This window comes from Capra hircus, chromosome 29, assembly GCF_001704415.2.
Source record: "Capra hircus breed San Clemente chromosome 29, ASM170441v1, whole genome shotgun sequence".
NCBI classification, from domain to species: Eukaryota; Metazoa; Chordata; class Mammalia; order Artiodactyla; family Bovidae; genus Capra; species Capra hircus.
The window spans coordinates 50,961,836-50,982,457 of NC_030836.1; the positions used below are offsets into that span (position 1 = coordinate 50,961,836).

The 20,622-nt window shown below is 65.9% G+C and overlaps 1 protein-coding gene across 1 annotated transcript; it reads left to right on the forward strand.

The window, feature by feature from the left end:
- DUSP8 (dual specificity phosphatase 8) lies at positions 182-16,105 on the forward strand. The gene is given in 8 exon segments (XM_018043301.1): positions 182-289; positions 5,702-6,039; positions 7,485-7,623; positions 11,293-11,459; positions 12,039-12,198; positions 12,331-12,454; positions 12,711-13,510; positions 13,513-16,105. Coding segments are annotated over 7 exon segments (1,857 nt in total). The 5' UTR covers positions 182-289; positions 5,702-5,808; the 3' UTR covers positions 13,749-16,105.

Genomic DNA, 20,622 nt, shown 5'->3' on the forward strand with positions numbered 1-20,622 from the left:
CCCCCGCCCCCCCGCCCCGCCGGACGCCGGACCCGGAGCCCGAGCCCGAGCCGGAGCAGCCCCGGCCGTGCCCGCCGAGCCGCGGGGTGGGATGCGCGCGTGCCCGCCCGCAGTGCGCGCGCTCGGGCCCGTGCGAGCGCTCCCCGCGGCGGCGGCGACGGCGGCGACCCGCGCGCTTCCCCGGCCCCGGCTGCGCGGGCCCCCGCCGGGCCCATGGGCTGCGCGGCGGAGCGGGCGCGCTGAGCGCAGCGCGGGTCCCGGGTGCCGCCCTGAGGCGAGCGAGAGCGAGGTGAGCGGGGCGCCGGCGGGGCTGGGGGGCGCGCGGGGCGCCGGCGGGGTGGGATGGGGGGGCTCGCGGGGCGCCGGAGGCCTGGGGGCGACGCGCGAGGCGCCGGGGAGGCTGGGGGTACGTGCGGGGCGCCGGGGGGCTAGGGGCTCACCGGCGCGCTGCCCGAGCGCCCGGCTCGGCCGGGTGGGCGCTGCATCGGGAGCGCTCGGGGGGCTGCGTGGGGCGGGCACGGGGAGGAGGAGATGGCGTGAAGATGAGCGGCCCCCACCGGCCCTCAGGAGCGCCGCGGACCCGACCGAGAAGTCCTTCCCCCGCCTCCCGCGGCGCCCCGCGGACCCCGGCCCGGCACACACCCGGCCACCGATTCGCCGCCTTTCTACGCGCGATTCTTTCTTATTTTGGTGGGGGAGGGGCATGAATTAAGGACGAGGACAACCATTAAGATCGAGCATGGATCTATCCGAGCCCCATGTGCCCCCCGAAAAGCACCCCCACAGGGACCAGGATTGAAAAGGATCGTCCTTTCCAGGGCCAGGCGCGGAGATGCGGCGGCCTGGGCCGTAGGAGCTCAGGGCGTTTGGCCGGTGGCAGCCTCAGGAGAGGTTCGCTCCCTGTCTGGCCTTCTCCCCTGTCTTGCGAGGCTGCGATGGGCACCCCCACCTCAGGGAGCTCAGCTGGCCTCTGCGGAATAAAGGCCAGCCGCCAGCCTGCTGCAGACGCGGCGGGTGCTGGGGGAGGGGCTGGCACTGCCAGGCTGAGTGCCACCAGCCTCCTTCAGCCTGTGCACCCACCCTGGGGTAAAGGGTATGTAATAGTCTGGCCTGGAGGGGAAGGGGCAGAAATGGGCCCAGTCCGCACGAGGTCATCCCTTCTGGGAGAATTTACCTTCTAATTTCCTGCTGCAAAAAATGTACTGACTTTGCAAGGGGGAGCGTTGGGGCCCGGGCAGCAGTGATGGGGTGGGGGTGGGTGGCCTCCGTAGGATGAGGGAGAAAGGCGGTGCGCGCAGTGTGCGGTCTGCAGTGTTCTTGCGCAGCTTGGTGAAGGGGAGGGGGTTCTTCCTGCCTTGTGCCCTCTGCTCCTGGGAGTCTGTGGAGGTCTGAGGGACTGTCCATTCCCAGCGTCTCCCCGAGTCCTTCTTGCTCCACAGCAGCCCAGGGAACGCGGGTGGCATCCAGCACCCCTGTCCTGCCCCAGGAGGCTAGGTGTCCCTGGCACTTGCTACTCAGATGGTTGATAAGCATCTGCCAAAGATGGCCAGGTCATGTGACAAGGGACTGGGAGTTCATCCTGAAGTCTAACTGAAATACCTCCTGCTGTAGTCAGCCTAGGGCCCTGGGGGAGTTGCTAGGCAGGTTCTAGTCCCCTGCTGCCCTCCGGAAGCTTCCTGGGTCCCAGAGGCTGCCTCTGGAAAGAGCAGGTTTTAGGCACAGAGATGCAGAAAGATGTTTGAAGCCCCTTTATGCACCAGGACCCTTCCCAGCATCACCTCTCCTCTAGGCTGAGGCTGACCTTGAGGCCCAGAAGCTGCAACCAAACAGAGAGCTCTGGGGGCCGTAGGCCAGGGGTGGAGGAAGCGGAGGTCGTCTGCCTGTCTCCTAGATGTGCAGCTCCCAGGGAGAGGAGAGGAAGGGGTGAGCCCACAGCAAGAGTGATGAGGCTCGGGCTGTGACCGTCAGACCACACAGGCCCCCTCTGCCTGAACCCTCAGACGGTGACTGGTAGGTGCCAGCCCAGGCAGGTAGCATGGGGGAGGGGTGCCCAGTAGAAGTCCTGCAGATCAGCGGGGCTAAAACCAGCCAGGCAGGAGCAGAGGAGGCCAAGACTGGTGCGTCCTGAGCCTGCGTTCCTGAGGACCCTTGTGCCAAGCCCTCGGTCCCAGTTCAGCCCCAACTCCTGGGCACTGAGGGTAGAGCCCCACCCCACTGTCTCCCAAGTCCGTAGCCTCCCCAGGTCAGGCTGGCTCTGCCTGGCCTTGCCAAGAGCAGTCAGGACAGAGTGGACGCAGCTTGGGTCCTGTACCAATCATCTCAGAGAGCTGGGGGGGCAGTGCAGAGAGCAAGCCTGGTGAGCACGTGGGGCCCTGCCTGTGAGAGGCCACCCCCTGCCAGCCTCTCTCCTGGCTTCTGCCTCCAAGCCTGCCCAGGGTCAGAGTGAGCCAGACACCCAGCACCCAGGGTCTGTCCGCCGTCAGCTCTGCCTGAGGCCTGCCTTTGTGACCGGGCTCCGCCAGGCCGGAGCCACGCTGAGTGGTGGCCTCAGTCTCTGTCCGCCTGTCTCTGGGGGTCCCGCGTTTCCCCGATGCTGAGCACGAAGTGCCGTGGTGAGGATGCCCCTAGTTGGGAGTTTTCTGGTCGTCCACATGCTGAGGGACACAGATGTCCCTCTTGGAGGCCATGGGAACCAGTGAGGAGAGGCTGTGGCTGCATCTGGGGCTGGGACGTGCTGGGATCTCGGGCACTTGCGTGCAGACGGTGAGGACACATCCGTGCAGCGACCACGTGAATCATGGCACACAGGGCTGGGATGGGTTGTGGGAACGGGGTAAGTGCCATGAGTGTGGCCAGTGTGCAAAGGGCTGTGTCCAGCCTGCATTTCACATGAGGGCCAGGCGGCGCCGTGTACCCAGCCTCCCCCAGGAAAGTGGGGAGGCGGAGCCTGTGGCCTCCCAGGCCTGGCCCAGCGGCAGGAGGGGAGGGACGCGGCTCCTGCTGCTTCTGGCCTGGGACCCGCTGTCTCCTCAGCCGCTGCTCTCTGGTGGGGCTGACCCAGGCTCCCAGCTGACCTAGGCTCTGGGTGCTCCCTCCCCAGGGGAGGGGTCTCGGCTGAGCCTGCAGGGAGTCCTTAGAAGCTGGGAGGCCCAAGCCCCTTCCACATCCGTTTCCTCTGCGCCCGCCTGGCCTACTGCAGCATCTCCGCCCCTCCCTGCTCTGCCCGACCTTTAGCCCTCTTCTGAGTGTCGCAGCTGGGGAGGTGAAGGGTCTGCCCAAGGAGGGCCTGGGGGCCAGGTGCCCGCCCGGGGGGCCAGCACGATGCAGGGGGTCCCGCCCAGAAAGGGCAGGGCTCCCCAGGATGGGAGAGTGAGCCGGTGCATGTGGGAGGTGACCGGAGGGCTAGGACCTGGTGGGGCGGCAGGGGCGGGCTGGGCTGGGGTGGTCCCGCCCAGCTGCTGGGCACCTGAGGGCGGGTTCGGGGAGCGGGCGAGGAAAGGACCTGGCTCTGCAGCTCTGCCTGCTGCCGCAGGAGCAGCGGTTGCCTGGCACCCCTGCTGTTGCCATGGCAACAACGGAGGTGCCAACTTGCTGATGAGTCCCCCTCAGCTGCGAATAACAATACTACAGCGGTTAATAGGCCAAGCTGGAGGCTCCTCAGGAGCCGGGGGTGGGGACCAGGTACCAGGTGGGTCCACAAGCCAGCCGTCCACCCCTCCAGCCCCGGCACCCCCTCCTCTGTGGGTCTCCGCCCTCGCCTCCCTGCCCCCTGCCAGCCTCCTTTCCCCTCCGTGCAGTGGGCACCCCTTCACGCCCCTCCGGCCGTGTAAGGACCGGAGAGCAGGGGCCAGCAAAGGCCTCCTCCCCCGCCTTGCCCCTAACCCTAACCCTAACCCACGGGAGGATGCTCTGCCCGTGGTGTCCCCACCCCACGACAGCCTCCTTGTCTGGGTCCTGGGCCTCTGGACTGGACACAGATCCCTCACCCCCCGGTAGGAGGTTCTGCCCAGGTGGGTCGGGCCGGGGGAGGGGGGGCCTGGAGGCGGGGCCTGTCCCAGCCTCCACGGGAGTCAGGCAAGAACTCCAAAAGCCTCTCAAAACCACTCGACCAGGAGTCAAGTTGGGGACCCCTGGGCTCACAGACAGAGGCCTCAGAGCAGGCCGGGCCTCTCAGCAGGCAGACCCACTGTCTTGCTGTGGCCCTGGGGAGGGCAGGGCCCTGTCTGTACCCCAAGCCCTGCCCCCACCGTCAGGGCGCCCTAGCGCCTGAGGAGCAGCATCTGTGGGCAGGAACCTGAGGCCCAGCACTGTCCAGGGCCTCCCTTGCACCAGCTCCAGTGGCCCAGCCCTGGGCTCCCCATGCCAGGCGGGCCAGTCCCCACCTGCCTCGCACCTGCTCCTCTGTGACCCCTGGAACCTGCTCGGCAGCCTGGGAGCTCACCCCAAGGGCTGGCGCAGAGACGGTGGCCGCTGTCCCCAGGGCCATCAGTGCTGACTGAAAGGTGAGGTGCGTCCCCAAGCGCTGCACCCCAGCACCCTCTGTGGCTGCCGGCTGGGGGCTTACCCAGGGAGTTCCCTCGCTGGCTCTGCGGGGGAGTCCTGCTCTCAGCCTCCCCACCCCCAAGCTGGCAGAGGCAAGACCCTGGGTGAACAGGGCTGCCATGGGCCCGGTTCTGTCCAGTGACCTTGATGTGACCTTGGGTTGATTCCACCCCTCCCCCGAGCCTCAGTTTCCCCAGCTTTCGAGCAAACTCGTCATCCTGAAGATGCATGGCTCCCTGGGCACTGTGAGGCCTGGGTGGGGGGGCGTTGAGAAAGGCCAGTCCTGGCAGGTGGCAGAGGCTTGGCACCAAATCAGAGGGGGCTTCTGCCCAGACTCCAGAGCCTCACGTCCCACCCACCTCCTACTCCCTTCCAGGCACCCCTGAGCCCGAGGGTCCTACACACAGTCACCCACACTAACCGCTGACCACTATCCTTGGGTGCCCCCCACCGCACTGCAATCCTTGCACCCACCAGGCCCCCAAAGGGGCCTCCTCGACCCCAGGGCACTGCTGTCTGCGGTGCCCGTCGTACTGTCTCCCCCATTCCGTAAGTGTGTGACCCAGCCCTGCAGGAGGAGGAGGAGGCTGGCCCCCCATGTGCCTGAACCCTGGCCCACAGAACTGGGACACGGAGCTCCCGGCCCGGTCAGCGCCCCGCCCTCCACCCCATCCAGATGATCGGCTTATGGAGCCAGCAGGCCACGCCGTCCAGAAAGGGGCGGGCGGGGAGAGACCTGCGTCCCGAAGACAGGACAGGCGATGCGGGGACAGAAGGGGGTGCTCTGGGAGGGTGAGCGTCTGGGGGTCCTAGGCCCAGGGAGGGACCCTCAGGCCTCGTCCTGCCTGAGTCCCGCGGCCCTGCCTGCTGCGGTCCCCACTCACCTTGCCACGTCCTGCTGAGAGGCTGGCGTTGTGACCTGGAGGGCTCAAACAGGACTGGCCCCCTCCCGAGCACCCTTCCCAGCGTCACAGACCCCAGCAGGAGAGCAGCGGGCTTAGGAAGCCCAACCTCCATGAAGGAGCCAGAGGGAGCGAGAGCCCTCCCCACGGGCATGTGTCAGCCCCAGACCTGCTGCTGCCCTTGGGCCAGTCCCCTCGCCAGCCCGTCCGAGGCCCAGGGGCCAGCGGCACCACTGACCATCGGCCTCTCCCCACAGGTCTGGCACCATGCCTGGGCACTCCAAACCCTAGGCCACGTCCAGGCCATTGGAGCTGCCCCTGCCCACTCCCGGGGTCGCCCCTCCCCGCTGCCCACTGCCGCGCCATGGCCGGGGACCGGCTCCCACGGAAGGTGATGGACGCCAAGAGGCTGGCCAGCCTGCTGCGGGGCGGGCCCGGGGGGCCGCTGGTCATCGACAGCCGCTCCTTCGTGGAGTACAGCAGCTGGCACGTGCTCAGCTCTGTCAACATCTGCTGCTCGAAGCTGGTGAAGCGGCGGCTGCAGCAGGGCAAGGTGACCATTGCTGAGCTGATCCAGCCCGCCGCCCGCAGCCAGGTACGCGGCCCGCCCGTCCCTCTGGCTCCCCCAGGAACCAGGGCTGGGGCAGCCTTCCCTTTTTCTGCCCTTGAAGCTGCCCTGCGCGCCTCGGGGTCAGATGCCAAGCCATTGGCAGGCAGCGCCCTTGTCCACCTTAGGACTACAAGAGCCCTCCTCCCAGGGTGACCCTCCACCGACAGACTCAACACCCTCCTACAGGCTTCCTGCCCTCCCCACAGAGCCACTGAGCCCACCGGGTCGCCACTCGGCCCCACACAGAGGCCTCCACGAAGGGTCCAGCCGTGTGGTGTGGCTGTGCACAGGCCATGGATGGGGGTGGGGGACACGGGAGAGAGACAGGCAGCGAGGGGGGCAGCCAGGCCCACTCTGACCGCCCTGAGGACTCGGAAGAGGACCAGACGGGCGGCTGGGGGGCTGACACAGGCGCAGGGGCATCCAGCCCCCGGTCTTCCCCGCTGGAGTCCTGAGGACCAGGAACTCTCTCTGAGGCCCACAAGACCATCTCTGGTCACCTGCAGCCAACAGTTGTTTCTGCTGCCCAGGGGCATCGAGCCTACATTGGACTGTGACCTGGGGAGCCCTCGTGGGGGAGATTTGGCTCGCCAGCCAGCCCAGAGGCTCAGGGAGGGGTCTTGGTCACCGGCCCTGCTTGGGGCAGAGCTGGGATGTGAGAGGAGCCAGACGGGAGTCCCCTGCGGCCTCCAGTGAGGGGAATCCGGCGATGACTAACCCCCAGCCAGCGCTGGGCCAGAATGGTTTCCCATTGGCTGCCGGTGACATCATCGGCCCAGGGCTGGCAGCTCAGTGGGCTTAAGGGGTGAGCGAGCTGGGGGCGGGCCACCAGCTGCTCCCAGCCCAGTGGCTCACATCTGGACCCCTGGCCGGCAGCGGAGGGGGGAGGCCAGTGGGCACCAGCTTCCCACTGCTGCCGCTGGGATGGCTGGGGGCAAGGAGGGGCTGCTGCAGCCCCCGGAGGCCCCATCACTGGCCAGGGACGGAAGGAGACCCCAGACCCAGAGGTTCCCCCACCCAGCCTTCAGAATCCCTGACATGTGCCTCCTGGGGCCCTCGGCCTCCCTGGGAGCCAGCCAGGCCTCCCTGCGCCCCGGAGGTCAGGGCGCCCGCATGCGCCCCCTGCGAACTCACGCCTGCCCTGCGTCTCTTCTGCAGGGGCCGGGCCCCCGGTGTCTGTTAACCGTACGTGGGAGCATGGCTGCCTCGGGGGGGTGTGTCCCCTGACGCTCCCTGCTCCGGGGGGCTGCCCTGTGGCTGCATGTTCACAGCTGTCCAGGTGTTCACCGCAGCTGGCCGCTGCCCTCCCTGCCTTCGGGGCACCACAGGGTCAGCCCCCCCTTTCCACCGCCTGACAAGCAGCAGCGGAGGCGGCAGGGGATGTGGCGACTGGCGGGCGCCTGGCCCCCTGACCTCTGCCCTTTGCCCAGATGGAGGCCACGGAGCCTCAGGACGTGGTGGTCTACGACCAGAGCACCCGGGACGCCAGCGTGCTGGCTGCAGACAGCTTCCTGTCCATCCTGCTCAGCAAGCTTGACGGCTGCTTCGACAGCGTGGCCATCCTCACAGGTGCCCTCCTGAGACCTCTCTCCCCGGCTGGTGGCAGGGCGGGGACAGGGCGGGGGGCGCTGTCCAAAGGGCCACGTTCCGGATTGGCCTCTGCTGTCCTCTCTAAGCCCAGAGCCCAGTGTCTGCTGGGGCAGTGGGGGCCCAATAGGGGCGAAGCTCAGGAGCTCTGAGTTCTCAGGGACTCCACCGACCCCCTCCCTCGGGCCCCCACACTTCAGGTCCCCTCTCCAGCAAGGGCCCAGGCCCACCACCAGCAGGTGAGACATGGACAGTGGGAAACCCCGACATAGGCCTGAGGCAGGGGAGATGGGGGGGGATCTGGGCAAAGACCTGGTGTGCCTTGGAAGCTACCCCGCCACCCACACATGTGCACACACGCACACACACACACGCACATGGTCTGAGGGAGGAGGCATAGGCCCCACCCTGGGGAAACCCCAGTCTGAGCGGGAATTGATCCCCCCCCGGAGGGGTCCTCTGAATGCTCCAGCTGGCACAGGGAGCCTAGCAACTGCCTACTTGATCACCACTGCTATCTGCCCGGCCAGCGGAGGTCCCCATGGGGCTTCCATTCCCCCAGATCAGGCTGGCCAGCCCCCTCCCCAGGTGGCCCAGGGCCTGTCCCCCAGGATGTGTGGCCTCCCTGCCTGGGTGCCCTGGGCTATGGCAGGAGGGGTGGGGGAGGGCCCACACCGGCATCACCCCCAGCATCACACGGCTGCTAGGGTGCTGCTCTTCATTCCGACACCCGCCCTGAGCACCTGCTGAGCATGATGGGTGTGGGGGCGCCAGGCCGGCCCTCGTGTGAGGGGAGGGGCTGCAGGCTGCTCCTGCACCTGCGGGGGGCCGGGGCTCCGGGCAGAGCCCTCAGAGGACGGGTCCCGTGAGCGTGTGCTGTGCTCTCCGTGTGTGGATGGGGTGTGTGTGTGAGTGAGTGTGTGTATGTGCGTGCGTGTGTGAGCTCTGGGAGCCAGAAGCCACAGAGCTGCAGAGCTGACACAGCTGATGTGCCTTGGGGCTGTGTGGGCCGAGCGGAGGGGGCGTCACAGGTGTCCCGCTCTGCCCGCAGTCCGCTGGGGAGCCCCTGTGTGTGTGCACGCACAAGCGCGTGTGTGCCCTTGCTACAAGTTACACCAGAGGCCCTCCCGGACGTTTGAGAAGAGGGTCCCGGAGCAGCGCCCCCCTTACCCCTGGGCTGGCCAGAGCCCCTACGGGTCTGACCCGGGTGAGCTGGGTGGGAAGTCCCCTGCAACCTGGCAGTGCCCCACCCCAGGGTGAGCGCGTGTGCCCCGTTTCTCTGAGGAGCAAGCCAGGGAGCAGTCGTGACCCTGTGAGGAGGGACCAGGCTCCGGGCAGCGCCCACCCAAACCCTGGAGAAGGGCAGGGCCGAGGGGTTAGACGCCGGCCATCATGGCCCAGCGAGCTAGGCACACGGAGCGGGCTGGGCAGACGCCCGTGTGAAGGACAGACCCCTCTGTGAGTGTGCGGAGGGGCGCCAGGGAGACGCGCGGCACAGCCAGGGAGAAGGGAACTCCAGGGTGGGGCGCTTTGCGGGAGCGGGCGGTGGAAGTGGGGCGCGCCGGGGTCCCGCCCGCTCCGGGGTCCCGCCCGCGCCGGGGTCCGCCCGAGCCGGTGCCCAGACCACGCCGCGCCCCTCCCGCACGGCTGCTCGCCATGACGCCCGGCGAGGATGGGAATGCGCGCCTGGCGCTTTAAGGGGTGTGCGAAATGCGGGCCAGTGTGGTCGCCGCGGGCCAGCCAGCCCCTGCGCGCCACCCACCCTCGGAAAGGCCGGAGACCACTGCGGCGCTTGCCGAAGGCGGGTGCCGCCCCAGCCCGGGACTCCGGCGGGCAGCGGAGGCTCCGGGGCGTGTCCCCCAATCCCGGCCAGGCCGCATCCGCACTGGAGCACGCAGTGAGATAGGCGGGTGGGGCCGGGAGTGCCTCCCGGGACACGCCACGCGTTTTTCCCTGACCTGCAAGGCATGGTTGGGGGCGGGGGGGGGGCGGTTACCCTACCGAAGGAGGGTGCCCTGGAGAGCCTTAGGAGATCTGGACACCTCCCCAGGCCCTGAGAGGGCGGCGCCCCGGGGAGTGGGGGACAGACGGTCCAGGGCTGCTGGCACGGATGCTGCCCTCCCATGTCACTCATTCCCAGGCCCTGGGGTGTCCCGAACTCATGGGAGGACTGGAGTCTATAGGGAGCACTCCAAGCTGCCTGACTGTGCCTGGAGGGCGTTCTTGGGGGTTGCAGAAATTGCAGCAAAGGCTGGCAGATCTCTGCCCCTCCTAGAGGCTCTCCTTAGGAAGAGGGGGTTCCTGGTGGAATTCTCCACCCCCACACACTTGCCTGTCTTTGCTGCTGAGAAAGCAGACAAAAGGGACTGGCAGAGAAGGGTCTTCAGAGAGACTGTGCAGGCCCCACCCCTGCCCCCGAGGGACTGGCCCCCAGTCCCAGCAGCCAGGGGCCCCTGGCTCTGCACAGTGAGCTGGGGCCAGGCCAGCCTCCCCTCAGGGGACCTGAGGAGGAGTGCTGGTGCCACCGTCACCTGCTTCTCCCTGTCCAGCCAGCAAGGCTCCCCTCCAAGGCTGATAGCTCCATGCCCCTAGCCTGGAGGTCGTGGTCCCCCAAAGTCCAGCCTTGGTTAGGGGCCCCGGGAGTGCACGAGGCAGGCACTCTGGTTTCACTGAGCAGAGTCAGGGGTGAGGAGCGAGGTCACCAGGCATCTCTGTCCTCAGGAATCAGCCAGGTGTGGCCCCAGCTGCGACTGCGGGCCCCCGCCTCACCCCTCTGCCGCCTCCTGGGGACACGGTCAGCCGTGGCCTGGCTGTTTGCTTGTCCACTTCCGTGGACCTCAGCACAGTGTTTGGGGCAGGCAGGACCAGGACGCCAAAGCCCGAGGTCACTCGCTGAGTCAGATGTGTGCCCGTGGGTCCCCCGCAGCCCCTTCCTGACCAGCGGAGGGGCTCCTTCTGCCCACGTGCGGTCCAATGCACACGCGCAGGCAAGGAGGCCGGACACACGCCGGCCACGTGTAGAGCGTGTGGCCCGCGTGCCCTGGTCCCCAGCGCTGCTTTCTCAGCCCAGCCTCCGCTCCTCCATCGTCCCCTGCTGGGTGGAATGGAGCTGTAACCCGAGCGCACATGCCCCTGTGTGCTGTGCCAGCTCCAGAGAGTGATGTCATGCCCGGGGCAGGGGGGGAGTGGCCCTCAGAAGCCCTTGCCTCTCTGTCCTGGCATCCAAGCCTGGCCCGGGGCTCCCGGCCAACTGGAGGGATTGCATCAGCCCTGGGGGAGAGGCGGGCAGGCGCAGCCTGGCCCCACGCCACAGCGTGAAGACCCCTGTGGCCTCTGAACACGCTCATGCCTGGGTGCTGCTCGCGCTGCGTGATGGCTGGTCATTTGTGCGGCCTCCACTTTTATGGGCATCACAGCAGCGTCCTGAGGGAGGCCAGCCCCTGATTGGCGTGAGGAGGGATGTGGGCTTAGGGGCAGGTGATGGGAGCGTGACAACCTGGAGCTCTCCAGGACCAGCACGGAGACCAGGTGCTCCAGCCAGGGGCTTGCCGGCAGACTGGGCTGGGGGTCTGTGCAGGGGGAGGCTGGGCGGCCGCTCTCCTTCCCCAGCCAGCCCACCCCCTGACACGCGTCTCATCCACCCGCCCACAGGGGGATTTGCCACCTTCTCCTCCTGCTTCCCGGGCCTCTGCGAAGGCAAGCCTGCTGCCCTGCTTCCCATGAGCCTCTCCCAGCCCTGCCTCCCTGTGCCCAGCGTGGGCTTGACCCGCATCCTGCCTCACCTCTACCTGGGCTCTCAGAAGGATGTCCTGAACAAGGTGCGTGTGCAGCCGGAGCTGGAGCCGCTCCTGGGCTGGTCTGGGGGGCGTGGCGCGGGTACGGGGGCGGGGGGGGGGGTGGCGGGGGGAGCTGACCGTCGATGTGGGGGCAGATATGCCTGGGTATGAGCCTGCCTGTGGCTTCACAGGACCCCAGAGGTCCCGGCAGGACCAGGGCAGGGCGGGGGCAGGGCCTGGCAGGGCTGGGCAGAGAGGCGGCTCCCTGCCCCTTTGGCTCTGCAGCCTACATGCCAGACTGCTGATGTCACTGGGCCCCTGGCCAGCCCTGAAAGAACCCCGTGTTTTAAAAATGGTGATGCGGAAAGAGGGTAAAGCTACCGCCCAGGCAGCGCAGCCTTAAAATTCCTGGGAGCGGGAAGCAGGCTGTGGGCGGGCCTTGCAGGAGCGGCCCCCCACCCCTCCACCTAGTGAGGGGCTTGCAGGCTCTGCATTGGGGCGGGGTGGGGGGGGCGGCTCCCGGAACCAGATTCCAAGGCCCCAGGAGCCGGGCCACGCCTTCAGGGCATCCCAGTTTTCAGCCGGCTGCACCTGCTTCCACCCTGTTCCCTATCCTCCCAGGATCTGATGACCCAAAACGGAATAAGCTACGTCCTCAACGCCAGCAACTCCTGCCCCAAGCCCGACTTCATCTGCGAGAGCCGTTTCCTGCGCATTCCCATCAATGACAACTACTGTGAAAAGCTGCTGCCCTGGCTGGACAAGTCCATCGAGTTCATCGGTGAGGTGGCCGGCACCCCCTCTCGCCCAGGCCCGGGGAGGGCTGGAAGGCGGGGGCGGGAGAAGGCGGGAGAAACCTGGGGGAAGGGAAGGGCTGTGCGGCCCCAGCCCTCACGTGAACCCCTGCCCCCAGATAAAGCCAAGTTGTCCAGCTGCCAAGTCATCGTCCACTGTCTGGCCGGCATCTCCCGCTCTGCCACCATCGCCATCGCCTACATCATGAAGACCATGGGGATGTCCTCGGACGACGCCTACAGGTAGCCGCACCCCCTCCACCTCTTGCTCCGCCTTCTCCACCGCTCGTCCCGCCCCCTCCACCGCTCGCCCCGCCCTCTCCACCTGCTCGCCCGCGGAGCCACAGTTCTGGGCCAGGGAGGGGGTCTGAGCCCAGCCCTGGCCCACCGGGGTCTGCCCAGCGGCTAGGTGCCCCCGAGTGGGCACGGGGCGGGAGCGAGCCTGGGGAGCTGCCTGGCCCGGCCGGAGCCCTGCCCGCATCCCGCGGCTCTCCCCCAGGTTCGTGAAGGACCGGCGCCCGTCCATCTCGCCCAACTTCAATTTCCTGGGCCAGCTGCTGGAGTACGAGCGCAGCCTGAAGCTTCTGGCCGCCCTGCAAGGCGACGGGGCGTCCCACCCCGGGACCCCGGAGCCCCTGCCGGGCCCTGCCGCCCCACTGCCGCCGCCGCCGCCACAACCTACCTCAGAGAGTGCCGCGAACGCCGCCTCCAGGGAGGCTGCACCGACGGGGGGTGCGGAGGCCCCCGGCCCCGCCCCGGCCACCAGCGCGCTGCAGCAGGGCCTCCGCGGCCTGCACCTCTCCTCCGACCGCCTCCAGGACACCAACCGCCTCAAGCGCTCCTTCTCGCTGGACATAAAGTCGGCCTACACCCCGAGCCGGCGACCTGACGACCCCGGGCCCCCGGACCCCGGGGAGGCTCCCAAGCTCTGCAAACTGGACAGCCCGTCCGGGGGCACGTTGGGCCTGCCTTCCCCAAGCCCCGACAGCCCGGACGTGGCGCCCGAGCCGCGCCCCCGGCTACGCCGGCGGCCCCGGCCCCCAGCCGGCTCCCCGGCGCGCTCCCCGGCGCACGGCCTCGGCCTGAACTTCGGCGACGCCACCCGGCAGACTCCGCGGCACGGCCTCTCGGCCCTGTCGGCACCCGGGCTGCCCGGCCCTGGCCAGCCGGCCGGCCCCGGGGGCTGGGCGCCGCCGCTCGACTCCCCGGGCACGCCCTCCCCCGACGGGCCTTGGTGCTGCAGCCCCGAGGGCGCGCAGGGCGCGGGCGGCGCGCGGTTCGCACCCTTCGGCCGGGCCGGGGGCCGGGCGCGGGCGGCGGCGACCTGCGGCGGCGGGAGGCGGCGAGGCCCGAGGCCCGGGACGCGAGGACCGGCTGGCCCGACGAGCCGGCTCCCGAGACGCAGTTTAAGCGTCGGAGCTGCCAAATGGAGTTCGAGGAGGGCATGGTGGAGGGGCGCGCGCGCGGCGAGGAGCTGGCCGCGCTGGGCAAGCAGGCCAGCTTCTCGGGCAGCGTGGAGGTCATCGAGGTGTCCTGACCGCGGCCGGAGCGGCCTCTCCGCGGGGACGCGGCGCCCCGAGCCCTTGGCTGCCCTCGGCTGGGCCCGCTATAAATATATATTATATATAATGCAAAGAAAGGTAAATGGTTTTACTGCGATTTTTATCGAGAAGTAAATATTTCAATTTTTTATTTATTTAAGCTGTTCATTCTGGCAATGATTTGGCAACAGTGCGGGCGGTCCTCGGAGCTCTATTTTTACTGTCTGGTATTTAAAATGAAACCCACGTTTCTAAGCAATATGAGGCCACCTTCAGTTGCAAGCTGGGGTGCCAGGCTTGGGGTTCCCCTGCCCCCTCCCCCAGGAAACACTGCTGACCATTGTAAAGAGGCTGCTGAGCTTTCGTGCACTTTTTACATAAGAAAAGGGGAAAAAAGGATAAAAAACCTTAGCCGCAGACTGAGCCGCAGAGCCCCCCTGCCATCCCGCTGAGTCCTCTCCTGCCCCTCCCTTCTCTGCTCCTCTCCCGGCTCCTCACCAAAGCCATAGGTGGGAGGGGGTGTCCTGGAGCCGGGGGGCCCCCAGGAGGCGCTCACAGCCCCCTGCCAGCTCCAGTGCCACCGAGGGCGTCCCTGCCACCCATCCCCCCAGCCTGTTGCCTGCCAGGTGTTGGGGGGCCAGGGTGGGGTCCGGAAGAGGGTAGCAGTGTAAAGAAGGGGGCTCTGAGTGTGAGGAGACGTGAGTCCCCAGGGCAGGGTGGGGGTGGAACACCCCCACTCCCATCTGAGCCTGGGTCCAGCTGCACGAGCTCCAGCAGTTCCGAGGAGGCTGCTACCCTCTCCTCCACTTTGTGAGCACCCTCTCCAGCACCAGCTGCCAAGTGGGGAGCTGGCAGAGGGGGAGCTTGGTCCCTGGGGGGCAGTGGGAATAGCTGGGCCAGCCGTGCTGGCTCCACTGGTCAGAGGGCAGATAGATTCCGGGTCTTGTTCTGCGGGTGGAGGTGACTCTCAGAGGAGGCGCCTCATGCCTCTGGGTGGCAGTGGGGTGGAGTGTGGAGGCCTTCCTTCGCTTGGGAGAGCCCCCTCCAGCTAAAGGCCCCTCATGTGAGCAGATGCTAGAGGTGTCCCCCATGTCTGCCAGCCCCCACAGGGCCCTTGGAGGAGAAAAACCCCGTACACCCCTCTCCTGTGGAGCGCTCCCCTCCCAAGTCTCCCTGGTATCTTCAAGGTGACATGCCAGTCCCCAACCCCCGTTAGCTTTTTGGCCCAGGTGGGCCAGCCTAGGGGTGAGGGCAGGAGAAAAGCCCCAGCTATCCTCACGCCCCACCATCTGGGGTCAGGGGCACCCAAGGCTTTTGGCAGCAGGAGTGGGTGTCCCTCGACCTTCAGATGTCCTGGAGCATCCAAGAGTGGATGCTGGTCACCTTGGGAAGAGGCCAGGCCTGGCTGGAGGGGTAGCCTGGGCAGGACTGAGTGCTTGGGCAGGTGGGTGGGGGTTGCCTGCCCCCAGCTGCCCTCCAGCTGTCTATTCTGTTTCTTCTTCTTTTGACCCCAGCTCCTGTCCCGTCACACCTCCTTTGAGAGAAAGTCCTGTTCCTGTTCCCTCTGTCCCCACCCCATTCCCCCAAGAAAATAAGCTATCATTGTTGTATTTGCAATCTATGGATTAGAGGTTTAAGTATTTATTATTATTGGTTAATTATTATTATTATTATTGATTATGTAAATTTGCCTCCTGTCTGTCTATCGCGTTGGGTTTCTGAGGTGACCCTGGGTGTGGACGATGCACTGGTCCCCTCTCCGCGCCCCGCACCTGTGCTGTCCAGGAGACAGCGGTGGGGGCTACTGGTTGAGCCCCACAGCCCTGGGGGCAGGTCCCACGGCCCGTTCCCCTCCCTCCACCCTTCTCCAGGGCTGCTGGTGCCCTGTGGCTTCTGGCCCGGGGCACATGGGGGCTTTTGCTCTTGAGACACTGGCTGAAGTGAGTCGTGACGGGAGAAGTCCTTGTCTCAGCCCCCCAGCCCACGCCTGTCCCCATGCTGAGGGCACCAGGCACCCAGCAAGAGCCCCTCCCTGGTGAGTCCCACCCACTCCCTGGGTTGGGTGGAGTGGGGCCCCAGGGCCCTCCCCCCTCCTGCCGGCCCAGTGCCCTGGCATGGGGTCCCCAGAATGGACCTGGCCCCCTCCTATTATTTGCTGGAAAGTCCAGCGGAGGAGAGGTGGCAGGTCCGCCCGCCCGGCTCCTGGTCCCTCTGGACTGGGCTGCCCACCCACCTGCCCGCCCCACTTGCCGCCCCCTTCCCCATCGCGGCCGCTCTCTGCTCCCTGTCCTGTCCCCTTCTTTTGTATTTGGAAACAACGTGTTGTAATAAATCCTGAGATGGGTGTTTTCTCCATGCGTCTGGCTGCCTCTTTATTCAGGCCGGTGGGAGGTGGTGTGGAGGGGCTTCCTGGGGCCAGGAGGTGGGGGGTATGGGACCTGCAAAGCCAGACTGTCCCCAACTCGTGGCTCTGAACCCAGAACCCCAAACCCAGGGTGCAAGGGTGGAAGGGGGAGGGGCAGATGTAGGATGTAGAACAGCCTTTTTTTTTTTTTTTTTTTTTGCTGTTTCAAGCTACTGAGAATTTAAATAACGTAGAAATGGCAACCCACTCCAGTGTTCTTGGCTGGAAAATCCCAGGGACGGGGGAGCCTGGTGGGCTGCCGTCTATGGGGTCGCACAGAGTCGGACACGACTGAAGCGCCTTAGCAGCAGCAGCAGCTGAACTGTATAAAAGGGAATCTCAGTTTAGGCCTGCAGCTCCCCCGACCCCCCCCTTCAGAAATAACTGCTGGGAGCAGTTCCACACCTCCCTACAGACCTCCATGTGTGTGCACGCGTGAGCAGCGTGTGAGTACACGCATGTACCTTCCACACAACAGCTCTTCCTTTTCACCAGAAATGGGGGTCCAGCTCTACAGAGCATCTGCAACTAGCTTTAGGGCGTTGTTTACATTCCTTACTGAACGTGCAAGGCCCAAAGCACGGGCATCCCTAGGGGGAAGCGCCCTGCGCGTCTCCGGCCACCGGGCTCCTCTCCCTGGAGTCAGCGCCCCCTGCAGGCCTCCTTCCCTCCCTGCCCGGGTGGCCGGGCTGCAGTCAGCGTCTCCCCGGCCGCCAAGCATCCTCGCCCACGCTGCAGCTCTGAGCATCCCCACGGTGTCTCCTGGGACACATTCTGGACCTGACTCCCCTGGCTCCCTCCAAAGCTTGTCCAGCCGTTACCATAACAACGGCGCCACTGTACTGAGCGCCTGTGATGTGCCAGGCACCACTCCCTGAGTTTCCTGGGAACCTCAGCTCTGGAGTCTCCGGGCAGCTTCCCCAGCAGATCTGTGCCCTCTGCCCCACCGTCCTCTGGCTAATGTGGCTCAAGATCTCCACTGGGGGCTCTGACCCCTCTTGGTTTGACCTGCCTATCCTGGGGACCCTCCTTTCTGAGCAGGCAGGTAGCCTAAACCAGTGACACCAGCCAGACCTGTGTCTGTGCAAGTGTGTGTGAGCACACACACGTGCACACATGAGCATACGTGCATGTGAGTCAGCACACACACTGGAGTGGTGTATGTGTGTTTCAGGCAGCAGGAGAAAGCTAGGCGGGCCCCTCCTCCGTGTCTTCGGGAGGAGGGTGGGTCCTTGAATCCTGCATCCTTAGGAGTCCTCAAAGAGGCCAAACGCTAGAAGCATTGGCTGTCCTCTGGCAAAGCTATTTTTAGCTCAAGAACATCTATTTATAGCTCTGGCAGCCCCTTGGAGTCAATAAAGAGGAGGGCGGGAAAAAGCTGATGGTTGTTTGGAGCAGCGCAGTGGCGCGTCCCCACCCCAACTCTGTAGGATGGGAGACCAGCAGGGGCCCTGGGGCCAGGGCAAGACTCCAAACCCCCCGGCTCCCAGGGGTCAGCCGGGCCCAGGACTGAATGAGGCAGGCAGGGCGGCCGGATCTGGACCTCGGGGGCTGCCCTCCGCCTGCTCCTGACCACAGTCTGGTCCCGGCCACACCAGGTCACCTAGGTCTGGGCCCTCTGCTTATGTTTCCACATCTCCCCCGCCACCCCGCACCCCAAGACCAGGAGCTCTAGGCACCTGACGGGTTTGAGATGGGGGACAGATGGGCGCATTGGGGTTGTTTGCGGTTGGCCTCAGACTGCTGACCGAGATGCTGTGGGCTGGGATGCCCGTGGCCCTCACCTGGGCCGGTGCTACTTGCAGACACCCCCACAAACACTTGCCCACCGCACATCTCAGCAACCACCATCAGGGAACTTTGAAAAAACAAGGCTTGTTACAGGCCCTGAAGTACACAGTATGCTGTGTTCGTCGCTCAGTCGTGTCCGACTTCTTGCAGCCCCGTGGACTGCGGCCTGCCAGTCTCCGCTGTCCATGGGATTCTCTAGGCAAGAATGCTGGAGTGGGCTGCCATTCCGCCTGGGGTCATACAAAGAGGCCACAAGGAGAGAGGAAGAGTGCAGGCCTGGGGTGTGCTCTTGTTGGGGTCAAGTGTGGGGTGCCTAGGGTTTTGCAGTTTTACTCTTCATTGGTGAATTAAGATATGAGCGGGAATTAAGGGAAGGGGACAGTTATCTAGGTCACCAGGGCTTTCCACAGGGGCCCCTCGTGGTTAGGGTGGCCTGACTCCTGCTGTGCAGCCGCTGTGCCTGCTCAGTCACTTCAGTCGTGTCTGACTCTGCAGCCCCGCGGACTGCAGCCCACCAGGCTCCTCTGCTCATGGACTGCAGCCCACCAGGCTCCTCTGCTCATGGACTGCAGCCCACCAGGCTCCTCTGCTCATGGACTGCAGCCCACCAGGCTCCTCTGCTCATGGACTGCAGCCCACCAGGCTCCTCTGTCCTTGGGGATTCTCTGAGCAAGAATACTGGAGTGGGTTGCCGTGCGCTCCTCCACGGTACCTTCCTGACCCAGGGATCGAACCCGCGTCTAAGTCTGTCTGCATTGGCAGGTGGGTTCTTTCCCCCAGCACCACCTGTGCGTTTCCATCCATCCTCCGGCTGGACAATAGGCATCCTGTCCTTGGTTACGGAAAGGTGCTCAGTGAAGTTTCAATGACAACCACAAACTACCCGTCTTGGAGTTGGACACCACTGTAGAGACCCAGCCAACCCTCTCCAAGGTCCCAGGAGGGGACCCAACTTCCCCCACAGCCCAGAGGGTCAGAGTCAGCCTCAATGGCCCCTCGGGCCCCTTGCAGCTCAGACCCTGCTTCTGTGAGTGGGTCAGTCTATGTGTTTCTGAGGCTCAGAGCGTGCCAAGAGCCAAGAGGGCTGGTCCTCAGGAAGGCTGCAGGTGGTGGTTCGGCCTCTGAAGGCCAGGCTGCATGTGCAGAGGCTGGGATGCACGCAGGGAGAGGGCAGAGGCGGGACTGTGCCCACAAGGGCCATGCAGGAGCCGAGCGCCTCTGGTCAGGGAGCAGGAGGGAGACACAGCCCTCTGTGGCTCTGGAAGGCAGCTTGGGGCTTCATCTCTTCTGCAGAAAAGTGCTCTGTCCTGAGAAGGGGAGAAGCCACAGAACCTCCGAGGGCCTGAAGAGGGGACAAGGGGAATTGGCGTGCTACTCTTCCAGAAAGAGGGGCTGGGTGCTGGCCACACAAGCTGGGGGGCAGCTGACTGCCAGTAGGCTTCTCATGAGCGCTAGGCAGCGGGGGCTCACTAGGCCGAGACCCCAGAGAAATCTCTGGCAGGGGCGGGGTTTCTAGACTAGTAAGGCAGTTCCGGGCCTGCTCCTGGCCCTGGGGTTGGGGAGTCTCCAGACACAGGGTCCTTCTGAAGGAGAGGCCAGACCCTGAGGATGCGGTGTGGCTTTAGGAAAGGAGAACTGGCTGGGAGCAAGATGAGGGGAGTGGTGCCCTCGGGGACTGAGGATGGGACCAAAGCTAGTCTTGGGCAGAAGGGAGGGAAAAGGCCGTTCCCAGAGCCAGGAGTGGGGGCGGGGGACGAAGGAGGAGGACACGAGAACTCCCACCCTGCCTCCACCCCAAACGCACAAAGGCTGCGGGGCAGGGTGACTCCAGGGCCAGGCTTGGCCAGCTCTAGGCAGGTCCCTGGGGGAGCTCCCTCCAGCCTTTCAAAACTGAGCCAGCCTTCTAGCGCCCCAGGCCAGAGGAACGGCAGGGGAGGGGCTGGGGAGAACCGGGGCAGACCTGGTTTTCTCCATCTCTGAGCAAACACCACTTGGGAGACCAGGGCAGCCAAGGGCAATTCGGGAACAGGGAAAGCTGCCCCTTGCCCCATCTCCCCCTTGAATTAAGTGGAGCACCCCGCCTCCTGGCAGTACAAACACCCCTAGGGCTTCCCCAACACGGACACCTGGAGACTCTGCCCAGACCCACCAGAGCAGATCCGCCCAGGAGAGGAGAGTTGGCACCACGGGCATCGGGCCGGCGGAAGCCAGCCTCAGCCTGACACAATTGGTGGACGTAGCTATAAAAAGCCAAGGAGAGTTTGAAATAGAAGTGGGGGAAGGGAGGAGGGGCTGGGAGGGGGCCTGAGTCCCGGAGGGAGGCAGGCAGGAGAGAGGGCCTGGGTGCTGACACCAGGTAGGAAACAAAGCCCCCTCTGGAGCGCCCCAGCCCACCGCACCTGTCCAGTGGGAGTTCACATCTGGAAACATTTGGAGAAGCAGTGAAGTCCAGCCAGCCCGGTGCCCGGAGTGGGGGGCCGGCGTGTGGGACAGGATGGCGACCAGGGCCGTCCACGCCTCCTGCCTGACTCTGGGCCGGAGGCTCCCAGGGGCCTGAGAGCAGAGCAGCCCCTCGCCCCAGTGCCTCCCGTCTCTGCCCCTTCCCTGGCCAAGCCCCTGGCCCTAGAGCCCCCCGTCCACCAGGCCCCCTGCTCCACAAGGGCCCGGATCCGGGG